Source organism: Stenella coeruleoalba, assembly GCF_951394435.1.
Source record: "Stenella coeruleoalba genome assembly, chromosome: 14".
NCBI classification, from domain to species: domain Eukaryota; kingdom Metazoa; phylum Chordata; class Mammalia; order Artiodactyla; family Delphinidae; genus Stenella; species Stenella coeruleoalba.
This window is the reverse complement of record NC_137160.1, coordinates 88,820,495-88,836,225: the sequence shown is the minus strand read 5'-3', so window position 1 is coordinate 88,836,225 and position 15,731 is coordinate 88,820,495. Positions and strand designations below refer to the sequence as shown.

At 53.0% G+C, this 15,731-nt stretch overlaps 1 protein-coding gene across 3 annotated transcripts in view; it reads right to left on the bottom strand.

The window, feature by feature from the left end:
- Positions 1 to 15,731, bottom strand: part of EP400 (E1A binding protein p400) — a 113,975-nt gene that overhangs the window by 31,231 nt on the left and 67,013 nt on the right. For all 3 annotated transcript variants that reach the window (XM_079943609.1, XM_079943610.1, XM_079943611.1), the window contains 9 exons: positions 15,019 to 15,183; positions 13,560 to 13,715; positions 11,726 to 11,820; positions 10,948 to 11,219; positions 5,987 to 6,189; positions 5,730 to 5,899; positions 4,071 to 4,267; positions 2,278 to 2,389; positions 1,983 to 2,126 (listed from right to left, as the gene is read on the bottom strand). In XM_079943609.1, the coding sequence (XP_079799735.1) occupies positions 1,983 to 2,126; positions 2,278 to 2,389; positions 4,071 to 4,267; positions 5,730 to 5,899; positions 5,987 to 6,189; positions 10,948 to 11,219; positions 11,726 to 11,820; positions 13,560 to 13,715; positions 15,019 to 15,183 (1,514 nt within the window). The remainder of the gene's footprint in view (positions 1 to 1,982; positions 2,127 to 2,277; positions 2,390 to 4,070; positions 4,268 to 5,729; positions 5,900 to 5,986; positions 6,190 to 10,947; positions 11,220 to 11,725; positions 11,821 to 13,559; positions 13,716 to 15,018; positions 15,184 to 15,731) is intronic.

The window sequence follows — 15,731 nt, the reverse complement described above, 5'->3', positions numbered from 1 at the left end:
AGGAGCAAACTGCACTGCAAGCAGGGATGCGCCCACACTGCCCCCCACGCCTGCACCTCTGAACCGGCCCCAGGCCAGGGTCAGCATACAGCCAGGCGATGCTCCCAACCCACATGTCCGCGGGCAGCCCGTCTCCATCGCCCTCGTCCCCCAGCCACACCTGGCCCCTACTGTCCGGACCCGGAGGTGCTGCCCCTCCACCCCTAACACTCCTCCTGGACACCGCATGGCGCACCATCTCCGCAGGGTGATGGTGTGTCATCTCTCCCGTCACTAGAATAGAAGCTTTGTGGAGGACGAGAGTTCCTTCTCTCAACTCTATACCCCTTCTGCCTACAACAGCGCCCAACTCACAGTAGGATGTTCAGCCAGAACGTTTCAAAGGATCTGTGTGCTGAAACACCACACTGTGCCGGCACCTCAGAGACGCACTGAGAAGCAACAGCAGGGGTGTGTTACACACTCACATCCCTCACACACACATGCCTTCAGGCCTCACGCTTCTTCCAGGATCCATGTAAGATATATACTTTTAAAATTTATTTATTATTTATTTATTTTTGGCTGCGTTTTTGGTCTTCGTTGCTGCGCGCGGGCTTTCTCTAGTGGCGGCGAGTGAGGGCTACTCTTCATTGTGGTGTGCAGGCTTCTCACTGCAGTGGCTCCTCTTGTTGTGGAGCACAGGTTCTAGGCGCGCAGGCTTCAGTAGTTGAGGCACGCGGGCTCAGCAGTTGTGGCTCACAGGCTTCAGTAGTGGCACGTGGGCTCAGTAGTTGCGGCGCACAGGCTCAGCTGCTCCACGGCACGTGGGATCCTCCCGGACCAGGGCTGGAACCCGAGTCCCCCACACTGGCAGGCGAGTTCTTGGACACTGTGCCACCAGGGACCCCCATAAGACTTTTAACAATGGTTGAGTGGTCACCTCCAGGACAGGTAACCTACTGTTTCCCTACTATCATTTCTGTTGTGAGGTTTCTACAATCATTTCCGTTATGAGGTTTAGATCATGCTGTTTGACGTTTTTTTTTTAAAAAAACCTGGTGCACGTATCACCAATTTTTAAAAGAAAACGGTACATCTATCTGTCCCTCCTGATACCGAAACAGCTGTAAGGTACTTCTGTGCAAGTGACATTATACACAGACAGCTCCTGGAAGAAAATGTGAAAGACAGCTGACAGTGGTGGTCTCTGAGAGGGAAGCGAGGGCCTGGTGCAGGACACTTACTTTTCATTATAAATTCCTGAAGGTTTTTTAGCACACGCATTTATTACTTCTCAATCACTGGATAGTCAAGTTTCAAAAACAGGAGAGGAGGTGTCCTGCAGTCAAAGGCCCCCAGGAGGCAGGACGGGAGCAGGGTCTCGGGGAGGGAAGCAAGGGGCCTGACAGGCAAGCGTGTGCCAGGTCTGCACAGCAGCACTGCCCCAAAGCAGCAGCGCGCGAGCCAAGCGCGCAGTCTGCGACCTCAAGGGTCCGGGCCGGAAACGCAGAAGGCGAGATTTCAGTTAGAATCCAAGGCACTGTCATCTCAGCGGGTGACCAACGCAGGGAGGCTGGGTGAGACAGCTGCTATTCTTTTTGGTTCTGTCCTCAGAGTGGGACGTGTATCTCTCACTCACGCCAGGGCTCCCTGCAGAGCGGGGCATCCTCCCCAGCAACGCTGTGACAGAGGTGCTGACACAGCAGGGTGGAGGGGTCGGGGCACAAAGTCACACAGGACGGCGAGGGGTGGCCCGAGAAGCGTGGGTGAAAACGGCGACGGTGGCAGGGTGGGCAGCGAGGCCCACACCGCTCTCTCGCGCGTCCTTCACCTCTTTTTACAACTAAAATCCCCCAAACCAAAAGCAGGGAGGGAGGGGCTGACAGGCCAGGCTCGAGCGACTGGAGCCTGGGGAGGGGGCGGCAGCAGTGCCGCAGGAGCGGAGGGCAGACCCAAAGCCCCAGACCCGACGCCGCCAGGCCGGCGCCGGCCACCCTCACCTCTATGAAAGGCCTGGCAATTTTGGGTGCGATGGTTTCTGTGACAGAAGGTTCCTGAGAAAGGACGACAAACTCCTCGGCTTTCACTGGGAAGCCAGTGTCATCCACGGGTGGATAAACCTCAAACAGCTCCTGGATCGTCCGCTGACACAGAAATGAGGACCACTGAGCTTGAGGCCTCCGCGCGTGGAAAACCGCCAGCAGCCACCCCCCTCAATCGTTACACCCGCCCGGTTCCCGTCACTGTGTGGCAACCCCGCCCCCCGGCCCCAGGCCTCCTCGTGGACGAAGGTACCTGCGTGAGGAACGCCATGGAGTAGTCGTTTCCCTGAGCAGCCACTTCTCGGATCAAATCTTTGGTTCCATTTTTCAACAGTTTCTCCTCAATGGAATTGCCACTCACGAGCCTACAAACCAAATACACATGCGACAGCTAAGTCCCCGGGAGCTGAGGACGGCACGAGCGCCACGGTGCCTGGGCCACCCGGCAGAGCAGCGCCTGCGTGGCACGGCTTGTCAGCCCCACTCTGCGCTGCTTCCTTCCTTCGTGTGGAGCCCAGAGGTGACCATGCCTGTCCCGCCTCCCACACGGCAGGAGGGCGGGCCCCGGAGGCCCGCATGCCACCCACGCTGGCCATCCATGTCCCCCACCGGCCTCCACCTGGAAAGGCCCCCGGGGGCCTCCGGACCCTCGAGCCCCGTCTCCTTCAGTGCTGACGGTGGCGGGCGGGCGCCCCCGCATCACTGTGCACCTCTCTGCACTGCACCCCCAAATGAACCCGTGTCCAGTGGCTGCAGCCCAAGGATGCGTGTCCCCTGGCTCCCGCTATGTGCCCCCAGAAAGCTGCAGTAACCATTCCCACACCCATGATCAGCGCTTTCACTAAAAAATGATGTTAAAACTTTTACTATCGCTTTGGGGAGACTTCACAATTTTACGAACCAGGTCTTCCCGTCTAAGAACAGAGCACATCCTCCCGCTGGTGACGTCTCTCAGCTTATGCCCTTCCACGATTTTACACTCTACTTCCTACACATCCAGCACCTTTACTGCTAAGGTCATTCCTGAGAGTTTACAGATTGTGTCTCCTGAGAATAAAACGTTTTCCCCCGTTTCTAGCTAGTAACTGCTAAAGGGCCAATGATAAGGAAGGGATTACACAATGAAACGTTATCCATTTATATAAACAATGTATCAAATGTATATTTATTAACACAGAAATACACTCACAATATACTGTTAAAAGAAAACAGGATTACGCAGTAAGACTGACTGCTGGCATGAGCCATCTAAAAAAAACCAGGGAAATGTCTGGAAAGACACACACCAAAATGCTACTGACTGCCGTCTGGGCAGGATACTGATTTTCTCCATGTGCTTTCCTTTTTTTTTTTCTTTTTCTTTTCAATGAACAAGTAATACATTTATAATCAGGAAAAAATTAAAGCTATTTAAACACAGTGCATGGATGACGACGTCTTGATGAAAACGGTGAGGGTTACACACGTGGGCTGGGGTCCCCGTCCCAGGCTGGCCGCCAGGGACCGCACCCTCGGTGCTGACCCCAGAGGTGGCAGGAGCGCAGGGGAAGGGGGGCGGCGCGTGCCTGGCACACTCGGGCACCAGACGGGCAGCCAGCGGGGGCCGAGTGCTGCTGTGCTCTCCCAGTCGACACTCCCAGAGCTCAGAAACAATGGCAGAGGCTTCTCTGCTTGCCTCAACTGCGTGTGGTTGGCCGCTTGTAAGATTTAAATGCTTTCAATAGGGAATTTACAAATTGCTAACTGTTAAGTTATGATAATTTATATCTGAAAATACTTGAAACAACCTAGAACATGAAGCACCCTCTTAAGGGTCAGGGACTCCAGGAGAAATGCAAGTACACGTCGGAAGGACAGCAGTTACGTCTCAGCAGCACGACCCAGTCGCCGCTGCAAACAAACTCAGTTACGCCCCAGGCAGATGCTGAGTATAAAGAAAGAACACACAGGACGGCAGGAACACCAGCCTGCCTGAAGGAAAGTAAACAGAACGTGGGAGAAGCTTCTGCAGTACGCTGCAGCCCCCGGCCCAGCCGCCTGCCTCACCTGTATATGTGCACGTCCTTGCGCCGCCCGATCCGGTCGCACCACTCCTGGGCCTTGGCGTCCATCACCGGGTTGAGGTCGTGGTCGTAGAACACCACCGCGTCCGCCTCCACCAGGCTCACGCCCGTGGCGCGGCTGTGTGTGGAAAGGAGGGCACAGAAGACCCGCCGGTCCCGGTTGAAACTCCTCATCAGGTCCTGAGGCGAAATGAAACCCCGAGTTACCATCCCTGCCAAACAACAGGCAACCTCTGACGTGTTCTGGTACTTATCAGTTAGAAATTATTCCGTAACAAAACTGTTCGGTTTGTGTTTCTTTTGACGCGAGGTCCGTGTTCCAATTACACCGGATTTTAGCATTTTATTGTGGCTCTTCCGGGCACGTGCCGCATCTCTCGCTTACTGGTTGCCGACACCTCTACCCTGTTTAAGCATCGCCAGTCAGCAGGTACAGAAAGGAAAGTGTCCGACCCCACCCGACCTGTGCTGTCAGCTCCACGAGTGGGCCCCACAGGACAGCAGTCTCCCTGGGGAGGGATGCGTGCTCTTTCATGTACCCTCCGGCAATGCCAGGCGCTTTACAGCAAAAGCGCCTGGAGTAAGGCCGAGGGAGCAGCCGCCGGCCTCCCCACTCCCGCAGGGCCGCCAGCTGAAATGGCCTCATTCCCACGACTTCTCTCCTGCAATGACTTCAGTGCCCAAACAGACCTTAGCAGGTGTGACCTGCCCTCTTCCTTCAGGAAATTCTCTATATAATTTGTTACATCACTCCGGACAGAACTTGTCACTAAGACCGTGGTGTACCTCCTCCCAGGCCTTCTCAGCATGGGGAGGGCTGCCTGTGCTGGACGGCGTGAAGTGGGTAATGTGATATACAGGCCAGCAGCTTGTCTGCACGCGGGAATGCTCTGCCTTGATACTAAAACCTGTTCTGAAACGCTGCTGAAGATGGCTTCCTAGTTCACGCTGTGGGACACTCGGGACAGGGCCAAGCCCTGTGGCACGCAGACCACTACTGACCCATTCTCCTACTCCTGGACTGGGACTTTGCTCCCCACTGGGGCTTATCACAAACATTTCCACCATCAACAACTCTGCATATGCACCCCTGAGTGCTGCTAAAGGAGAGAGCCCTAGACGCAGAATTAGCAGGTCAGGCGCACATCCTTTTTCAGGCTCACAGCCCACACTGTCAGCTCGCCTTCTAGAAAGTTGTGCTAATTTGCGCCCCACCAGCAGCGCACGAGAAAGCTGCTCTCACTGTGCCTGATGGAATCCAGCTACCCTTAGCTAACCTGACAGGTAAAGAACGGGCATGTTATTTTAACCTGTAATTCTTTAACTGTAGATCAGTCTGCAGAACTTCCTGTTTTCATGTGGCTGCCTCCCGAAGGACACCCATCTCCTCCCTGTAAGGACTGCAGGTCACCAGTTTTGATTCTGAGACATCTAGCCGACTGCACTTCCCAAATAACAGGACTTAGGAAAAAATATCAAAGGATGGAGCTAAAGTCCAAAGACACTAAGAAGTTCTTCCCTTGTTTAGAAAGCATGGCAACACTGAGTTTGCACAGCTCTGAGAAACTAGGTTAGAAACTGGCGATCAAAGTTAACCCAAATGAGTCATAAACGATAACAAAAGAAATGATTTCTTTCCTACCTGCCGTTGTTCACTGTTGGCGTTTTCGTCAATTCTTATATAGGTGAGATAATGGAAGTTCAAGAACATTTCTAAAATGTCTAACATGAGAACCATCTGCGATAAAATCAGCACGCGACGTCCTTCAGATTTCAACTTCTGAAGTAAGATAGCCAACGCTTCCAGCTTTCCTGTGAAATGAGTAACATCAACAGCATCTCATACTCCAAAGCAAGTGCATCCGACACAGGCAGCAGTACAGACGGGGTGTCTCGTACCTGAGTCAAACTGGACCAGTCTCAGCTCGGGAAACCGCAGGGAGCGCAGAGCTGTCACCCGCTGCAGCTGCTGGGCGAAGGGCGCCGTGTGCTCCCGCAGGTAGTGTCTGAAGAGCCTCATCTTGTGGCTGTAGCGGGAGGGCGGCCTCGCCACCCACAAGCACGGGGGCGCGGCCACCACCGGCGGGATCACACACACCACCCTGAGAAGCAGACAGCACATGTGTCACAGGTGGCGCACCTGGGGTGTCTCCGCCGAGCGGCCCCTCTGTCTCAGGCAGCGAAGGCTTGAGAAGGAAGAGGGCAGAACCACCTGGCAGTCGGGAGTCACCAGGGCAGCCAGAGCGCCTAGCTCCAGTCACCGGGCTGCTGGACCACACTATCACAGCAACCACGGGGGCGGGTCCCGACCAGTCCCGGCCAGTGAGGGCTACCCAGATCAAAATGAACAGCGCAGGGTACCCCCAGGGCAGAGGGATGGGTGCAGAGGCAGCCTGCCGTCTTTGGATGGGAATTCCGGAATGCAGGCACTCTGTCGCCTGGACGGTCTGGGGGAGGATGTGAGCCCTGAAGCTGCTACAGCCACCGTGCCACCAGAAAGGGAGCCAGACTTGGGAGGAGGGGCCCCGCAGAGAGCAGCACCATGACGACTCAGATGAGCCATGACAGCCAACCTGACACCCACCGCCAACCTGCAGACACCACCTGCTCCAGAAAAGCCCTCATTCTGGGACTCAGCACAAGCCGGGCTTGCATGATGACTTGCTACCAACTGCATGCAAACTACAACACCACTTACGACCAAAGCTCTGATCAATGAAATCCAAGAAGCACTAAATAAATGGAGAAATATTCCATGTTCATGGACAGGAAGATCCAATACCGTCGAGATGTCAGTTCTTCCCGACTTGATCTAGACGTTCAATGCAATCCCAGCCAGCTATTCTGTAGATACCAACCGACTGAATCTAAAGTTTACATGGAGAAGCAACTGCCCGGAAGAGCCAACACGATACTGAATAAGAAAAAGTTGGAGGACTGGCACTACCTGACTTCAAGACTACCAGAAAGCTACAGTGATCAACAGCATGGTACCGGCAAAAGAACAAGCAAACAGATCAATGGAACAGAACAGAAAGCCCAGAAAGAGACTCTCATAATTACAGTCAATTGACTTTTGGCAAAGGAACAAAGGTAACACAAGGGAGCAAAGACAGTCTTGTCAACAAATAGTGCTAGAAGGCTTCCCTGGTGGTGCAGTGGTTAAGAATCCGCCTGCCAATGCAGGGTACACAGGTCTGAGCCCTGGTCTGGGAAGATCCCACATGCCGCACAGCAACTAAGCCCGTGCGCCACGACTACTGAGCCTGCACTCTAGAGCCTGTGAGCCACAACTACTGAGCCCGTGTGCCACAACTACTGAAGCCCGTGCGCCTAGAGCCTATGCTCTGCAACAAGAGAAGCCACCGCAACGAGAAGCCTGCGCGCCGCGACAGAGTAGCCCCGCTTGCCGCAACGAGAGAAAGCCCGCGCCCAGCAATGAAGACCCAAGGCAGCCAAAATAAATAAATATTATTAAAAAAAAAAAGAACTGTTATCCAAAATACACAAAGAAGTCTTAAAATGCAACAATAAAAAAACAAGCAACCTGTTTTAAAAATGGGCCAAAGACCTTAGGAGACATGTTACCAAAGGTATACAGATGACAAATACGGATATGAGAAGATGCTCAACGTACATACCATCAGGGAAATGCAAATTAAAACAATGAGATACCACTACACATCTATTAAAACAGCCAAAATCCAGACCACTGACAACAGCAGTCGCTGGCGAGGCTGTGGAGCAACAGGAACTCTCGTCAGTGCTGCTGGGAGCGCAGGATGCTGCAGCCACTTTGGAAGGCAGTGTGGCGGTTTCTAACAAAACTAAACATGCTCTTACCGCGTGATCTGGTAATCACGCGCCTTGGCAGTCACGCAAATGAATTAAAAACCATGTCCACACAAAAACCTACACATCGGTGTTTAGAGCAGCTTTATTCATAACTGCCAAATCTTAGAAGCAACCACGTTGTCCTTCAGTAGGTGAACGTATTTAAGCAAACTGTGGTGCTTCCAGACAATGGAATATTATTCAGGGCTAAAAGGAACTGAGCTATCAAGCCATGAAGAGACAAGGAGGAACCTCAGGTGCACATTCCTACGTGAAAGAAGCCATCTGAAAAGGCTGCCTACTCCACGTTCCAACTATCTGACATTCTGGAAAAGCAAAACTATGGAGACAGCGAAAAGATAAGTGGTTGCCAGGGTTTCGGGCGGGGCTGGGGGGGGAGGGACGAATGAGCAGAGCACAGCGGGGTTTCAGGGCAGTGAAGCTACTCTGCACGATCCTCTAATGGCGGGTGCGCGTCACTATACACTTGTGCGAGCCCACAGAACACCCAAGGCCAAAAGCACAGCCCCCCGTGCACCGCGGACCCTGGGCGCTGATGAAGAATCACCGGAGGCGCGTGGGTTGTAAGGAGCGCGCTACTCCGGCGCGGGGTGCTGACGGTGGGGGCAGCTGGCGGAAGGCGGGAGCCCTGCGCGCCTTCCCCTCGATTTTGCTGTGAACCCGAGACTGCTCTAACAAACAGCCCCTGTCTTAAAAAGTCACCTGCAAATACTTTCTCCCGTCCTGAGGGCTGTCTTTTGGTCTGTTTATGGTTTCCTTTGCTGTGCAAAAGCTTTGAAGTGTCATTAGGTCCCATTTGTTTATTTTTGTTTTTATTTCCATTCCTCTAGGAGGTGGGTCAGAAAGGATCTTGCTGTGATTTATGTCATAGAGTGTTCTGCCTATGTTTTCCTCTAAGAGTCTGATAGTAGCCCGGAGATGGAAACAACCTAAGTGTCCATCATCGGATGAATGGATAAAGAAGATGTGGCACATATATACAGTGGAATATTACTCAGCCATAAAAAGAAACGAAATTGAGCTATTTGTAATGAGGTGGATAGACCTAGAGTCTGTCATACAGAGTGAAGTAAGTCAGAAAGAGAAAGACAAATACCGTATGCTAACACATATATATGGAATTTAAGAAAAAAAAATGTCATGAAGAACCTAGGGGTAAGGCAGGAATAAAGATGCAGACCTCCTAGAGAACGCGGACTTGAGGTTATGGAGAGGGGGAAGGGTGAGCTGTGACAGGGCGAGAGAGAGTCATGGACATATACACACTAACAAACGTAGTAAGGTAGATAGCTAGTTGGAAGCAGCCGCATGGCACAGGGAGATTGGCTCCGTGCTTTGTGACAGCCTGGAGGGGTGGGATAGGGAGGGTGGGAGGGAGGGAGATGCAAGAGGGAAGAGATATGGGAACATATGTATGTGTATAACTGATTCACTTTGTTATAAAGCAGAAATTAACACACGCTTGTAAAGCAATTATACCCCAATAGAGATGTTAAAAAAAAAAAAAAGTCATCTGTAACGTCAGAGGAAAAGGAGGAAAGAAAGACAAGTCAGCATCCGAAGCAAGACAAGTGCGCGGAGAGCGGCAACCTCCCTACACAGTGAAGCAGGGAAGAGCTCCTCGCGGAGGCCGCGCCCCGTTCCATCGTTTCCAGAGGCCTAAAGAGGACACACCCTGAAAGCTGAGCCCCGGCACACAAAACAGAAGGGAGAGGAAACACCCTCAGGCTGAAACTCAAAATCAGGCCAAAGCAGTGAATGAAGCTGCAAGCAGGGCCTGACACTTCGTGGGGCAGAGAGACCAGGGCCCAGGTCTGGCGGGGGAGGGGCTGATACGCCTGTGGGCCCCAACAGCTGGGCTTCTCTTTCTCTCTCTCTCTCTTTTCTTGGCCTTACTGGGCGGCATGAAAAACTTCCCCGACCATGGATCAAACCCACGTCCCCAGCAGCGGAAGCGTGGAATCTTAACCCCTGGACTCTTAAACACATGTTTCTCATCATGCAACGGTAAATCATTCCTGTGGTTTCTTAATAAAATATTGTTATTGGGCTTCCCTGGTGGCGCGGTGGTTAAGAACCCACCTGCCAATGCTAAGGGACACAGGTTCGAGCCCTGGTCCAGGAAGATCTCACATGCCGCAGAACAACTAAGCCCGTGCGCTGCAACTACTGAGCCTGTGCTCTAGAGCCCGCGAGCCCCAACTACTGAAGCCTGCACGCCTAGAGCCCATGGTCTACAACAAGAGAAGCCACCGCACTGAGAAGCCTGCGCACCAAAATAAATGAGAAGCCAAAAATAAATAAATAAGTAAATTTAAAAATAATAATAATATTTTTCTTTTTTTTTTTGGCTGCATTGGGTCTTCGTTGCTGCATGCGGGCTTTCTCTAGTTGTGGAAAGCGGGGGCTACTCTTTGTTGCGGTGTGCAGGCTTCTCATTGCGGTGGCTTCTCTTGTTGCAGAGCACGGGCTGTAGGCGTGCAGGCTTCAGTAGTTGTGGCACGCGGGCTCAGTAGTTGTGGCACGCGGGCTCAGTAGTTGTGGCTCGCGGGCTCTAGAGCACAGGCTCAGTAGCTCTGCGGCATGTGGGATCTTCCCGGACCAGGGCCCGAACCCGTGTCCCCTGAATTGGCAGGCGGATTCTTAACCACTGCGCCGCCAGAGAAGTCCCTAAAATATTATTTTAAAAGAGCAAAATGGAGAAAGCGGTCTACAACACAATGGTCTGGCCCCCAGCCCTGAATGAGCACGGTGCTGTGCTCTGCACCCAGGCCCAGGCCCGTGGGGTACAGAACTGATCCGCAGGGAGGGGCACACAGGCTCCCAGAGGGTGGAGAGGCCATCTGGTGCCAAAGCTGAAGACTCTGAAACAGATTTCGGACAGACTCCAAGGGACAACCCGGGGAGAAACTTAGAGGGATGAGATCAGCGTCCACAGAACAACACAAGCTGCTTGGGTGCGACACAGCGACTGAGTAAAGAACGCTTACAGCATGCTACCATACCTGTCCATGACGTCCTGGAGGGATTCCTGACGTTGAGTCAGGGTCAAAATCAGGTCCCTGTGAGTTGTCGAGGGTGACGTGTGCCGGCTCGTGGGCCCAGCCCCCTTCCCATGACCTCCATCAGGAGCCCCGAGCCAAGGCAACTGCCCTCTGCCAGGCAGGGAACAAACCCCCAACAGGTCTCTGCCGTAGACAGGGGTGCGAGAGCAGCGCCGTTCGTTGACAAAATAAATCTGGTCCAGCCGCTCTTTCAAAAGTCTGGTCTTTTCCTCCTTCATCAAAAACAGAGATGAAAACGGTTACTGAGAAACAGCACGGCCAGTTCCCGGCCTCACCAAGCCCCATGGGTCCCTCACGCACGGTGACCGGCCGCAGAGCACGCTTAGACGTGCGGGCCCTGGCTCCACGGGAGACAGTGACAGAAAAGAGAGCAGAGCAAATGGGCGCCGTTTTCTCTGCCAACGTGTAAAGTACTTCTTGAGACACAGTGAGCGTTTCTAATGCCTGGAAGACCAGTAGAAGAATACAAAAAAATGTGAAAGGGCATTTTTGCAGTCCTAAAGCCTGGTTTCATTTCTTTTAGTAGGAAAAGCGTCTTTAAGATCAAAATTCTCTAATTTAGAGAGACAGCGCGTTTTTAGCAGCAGATAAACTGATGCCGCCTCGCAGAAGCGGTTAAGTATCACAACCCTCCCGAGTGACAAGCAGCTCCCGAGAGCGACTTCCGCGCATGCAGGGGTGGCGCTGGCACCGCGTGCTGGGGTCTGCTGCCCCGTACCTGCGTCGGCCCGGCGACGGGAGAGGCTGGCTTGGAGGCCACTCCAGGTTCTCCTGCGGCCAGGGGACTGACTGCCAGTCGGCTGGGCACACCCACTACAAAGGCAAAAACGAAGGGTTGGCATACAAAACTACCGGCAATGCTCTCCGGAACATCGTCAGCTTCCACTAGCACGTTTCTGGAGTGGGTCAACCGTTCACAACCACTAGTAAGTGCTCTCCCGCTCTCTGGCCAGGGTCTGAGCTGAGCGCCGCGATCTGCCTCCTTCCTTTGGCAGCGCCCGGCGTGACCTCAGACCCGCGGTCGCTCCCGTCACTGCGCCAAGCAGCAGCCACGCGGGCCCAGCGCTCCACTGCCCTTGGCATCTCGGCAGCATTGACCTGCGTGCCTGGGACAGAGGGATGCCTGGGCCCCACGCGGCCTGCTCCCGTCAGCCACGCCACACTGCCCGTCTGACAGAGGCTCCTCCGCAAGGGCCTGCGGAAGAGGCGGCTGAGGACCGAGAAGGGGCCACTTGCGGGGAGCGACAGAGAAGGGTCGAGGTGACTAGAACCCAGCGGCCGGACTGGTGTCAGGTCGGGAAGCTGGGGCCCGCAGAGCAGGACTGAGCGCCCTCCGGGGAGGGTGCTGGCACAGCTGGTTCCAGGAAGCAGGAAGAAAGCCTGAAGAACAGACCAACCGAGTAGAGCTGCACGGCCTGGCTGGGAGGTAGAGCGATGGTCCCTCCAGCACCCACTCACTGACAGAGCCCAGTGGGGACGGGGTGCAGAGGCCCCACCCCAACGGCACCACAGACGACCCAGGGCCTGGGGCTGGGCAGTGACCAGGGATTCCACTTGAGAGAGGTCCCTGCCGCTTGCATACATCAACCTGACCCAAGTGCCCGTGCCCGATGTTTGCAGTGTGGGTGTGTCTGGAGAGCAGGGGACCCTGGCGGGAAGGAGGCTGCGGAACAGGCAAGGAGGCACACTGGCCGCAGACAGGTCCAGGTCCAAACCCTGCTCCGTTACCTGTCCAAGAACTTCTAGCACGTGCCCTAAGTGTATCTGTAACATTAACAAGCAAAATTTCTCGTGATTCCAAGTTTCTTGTCAGAGCAAAACCAAATCAAACATCTAAAGGCTGAGTGAGGGTGGTGAGGCTCGACCTTTGGGAGCAAAAGAGAAAGAAAAGAAACCAAGCTGACACGGGCCATCTATGGAAATCAGAGGTGGCCACAACTGGGACTACGGGTTCTGAGGCATCACAGATATCATCCACGCCCCCCACTTGCCTCAGAAGCAAAGAAAGTCAGAAAGAAGTTTCATGGACTTCCCTGGTGGCGCAGTGGTTAAGAATCCGCCTGCCAATGCAGGGGACACGGGTTCGAGCCCTGGCCCGGGAAGATCCCACATGCCACGGAGCAACTAAGCCCGCGCGCCACAACTACTAAGCCTGTGCTCTAGAGCCCGCGAGCCACAACGACTGACCCCACGTGCCTAGAGCCTGTGCTCTGCAGAAAGAGGAGCCACTGCAACGAGAAGCCCGTGCACCGCAACGGAGATAAATAAATTTATAGAAAGATAGGAAAGAAGGAAAGAAAGGAAGAAAGAAAGAAAGGAAGGAAGGAAGGAAGAAAGGAAAGAAAGGAAGGAAGAAGGGAAGAAAGGAAGAAAGGAAAGAAAGGAAGGGAAAGGAAGGAAGGAAGGAAGGAAGGAAGGAAGAAAGGAAAGAAAGGAAGGAAGAAGGGAAGAAAGGAAGAAAGGAAAGAAAGAAAGGAAGGGGAAGGAAGGAAGGAAGGAAGGAAGAAAAGAAGTTTCAAAACCAAGCCTCCTTCCGGCTCACAGCACTCTACCTGGAGGGGTCATGGGTGCGGGGCTTGGGCCGCCGGCTGGGGGCTTGCTTCCCAGGGCGTTCAGGGCCCCCGCCTGAGACACTGTCTGCATCACCACGGGGCCTGGAGGTCGCAGGTAGGACTGCCCGGGCGCGGACACAATCTGGAGGACGCTGCCTGCAATCACACATGCATGGGGGTCAGTCACGAGCCAAGTGTGCCTTCAACCCCCAGGCTACACCCACTTCCTAAGGTACAAGAACAAGGCAATCAACCGAAAATCCAAAATCAAATTTCCTGCAATGAGGCAATGCCAAGTTCAGTTACTTGGAGAAAAATGAAACTATTTCATTCACAACGAATGAAAATGCCAAGGATCCAAGTCACTTGGCTTAACGTCAAGAAAAAGCTCCTCTACTCCCTGCGATGCCTGACTGCTTTCGGGTAATGCAGCGAGTACCCGCTCAGCATCTGTCACGTCTGCTCGAGGCCTGAGGCAGTCACGGCTTGGAAGGTCCCAGCTCCCAGATCACATACTGGGTGCGCCTGCCAACCAGACAAGCTGGGTGAAGAAATACCAAAACACTCGGGTTTTTTAGCCCAAATGCTGTGGCTCTACCGCCACTGTTGCAGGAGCCTGCCATTTCAACCTCTCTGTGACTAAGTCTCCTGGCATCTTTTGCTCCGGAATCGTCCTCTACAAAAACTAGAGTTCACCAGAAATTTTAAGAGATGACCTCGCCCCTTTGGTCAAAAAACCAGAGAACTATGGAATGAAACCAATGAACCCGTTTCTTTGTGGCGCGTTTTTGGGGGCCTCTGCTCTGCTGAGGTGCGTGTCCCCAGCGTCCACACAGAGCACCCCAGACCTGGCTGACAACTGAACCTTCCGCCCCGATGAGAGCCGTGAACGACGACGCGTCGGGGGAGGCTGCCTGGGGAGGTGGCCGGATCCCCCCTCTGGGTCCTACCCTCCAGCTGAGTCGCTGAGGGTTAACATGAACTAAAGTGCATCCCCTCGTTTCCTCCGAGAAGCAGTTACTACACGAACACAGTGCTCTCAGCCACAGGCCTGGGAGGGCTTTGGTCTGGAAGTTTTAAAACCTGTACATAAAGGAAAATAATTTCTCCTACATAAATCGCTGGGCCTTTGCCACTTTTAGGACAATTCACCTCACAATGAAATCTGAAAGGAGTAAATATTTCTATTTTGATTTTTAAAATAGGAAACTTTACTCAAAGGGCAGATTTTATTTAGAAACGACTATCCTCTATTTAACGTGTGTCAGGGTCCAGGCCACCAGGTGATGTACCCGCTATCTCCCAAGTCCTCTGAACGCCAACGAGGTGAGACTCATTAAGGCCATTTACAGGTGAAGCACCTGTGCTTAAGGGGGCCAAAGTCACAGCTGCAGTGGGGAGCTGCCGGGACGCCCCGGCTTAAAGCCTTCGTGGGTCACCGCCCGTCAGCGAACCCTACCTTGGAGCTGCAGGGGCTGGCCGGCTGTCAGCTGCCGCAGCTGGCTATGCGACAAGGTGAACTTGTTGCCCTGGAACTGAAGCGTCACGGGGCTCTCCGGCTGGGCGACTCGGCTCGGCGGGCCCGCGAGGGAAGCCAGCTGGGCTATTTTGACCACCTCCCCACCTGCGGAGACGCAGAGGAGACGAGAAAGAAAACTCTTGGGAAGAGTTTTCGATTGCTATACTGACGATCACTTGTCACAGAGAATGATCGTCTGTAGCAAACTGAAGTGTCACAGAAACATTTATTGGGTATTTCTAACACTTTCAGAAAATATTTTAATAGAAAAAAAACAATTAAAATTAACACCAGATTTTAATGGTTAACTTCATCATAACTGGTAGAAATTTTAGAGTATCAGATATTAATATAATTAACCAAGCCCTTAAGGAACATTTTGCTTTTCTTTCCAGGCGATAAAAAAGTAGCAAACATCAGAAGTAGCGGCAATGTATTGGTCATACACTTTGAAACTCTCGTATCAACCTCTCAACTTCAGAATCCTTTCAGAATGTGAGAAAGTACATGTCTGATTTAGCTCACAGAGTTAAACAGGATTTTATCACTACAGATATAAAATAGAGAACTAGCTTCAATTACACTCATAACCTTTTCAAAATGTGGGAATGTATTTAAGTACATAAATACATCACACTTTATGATACAGTGTT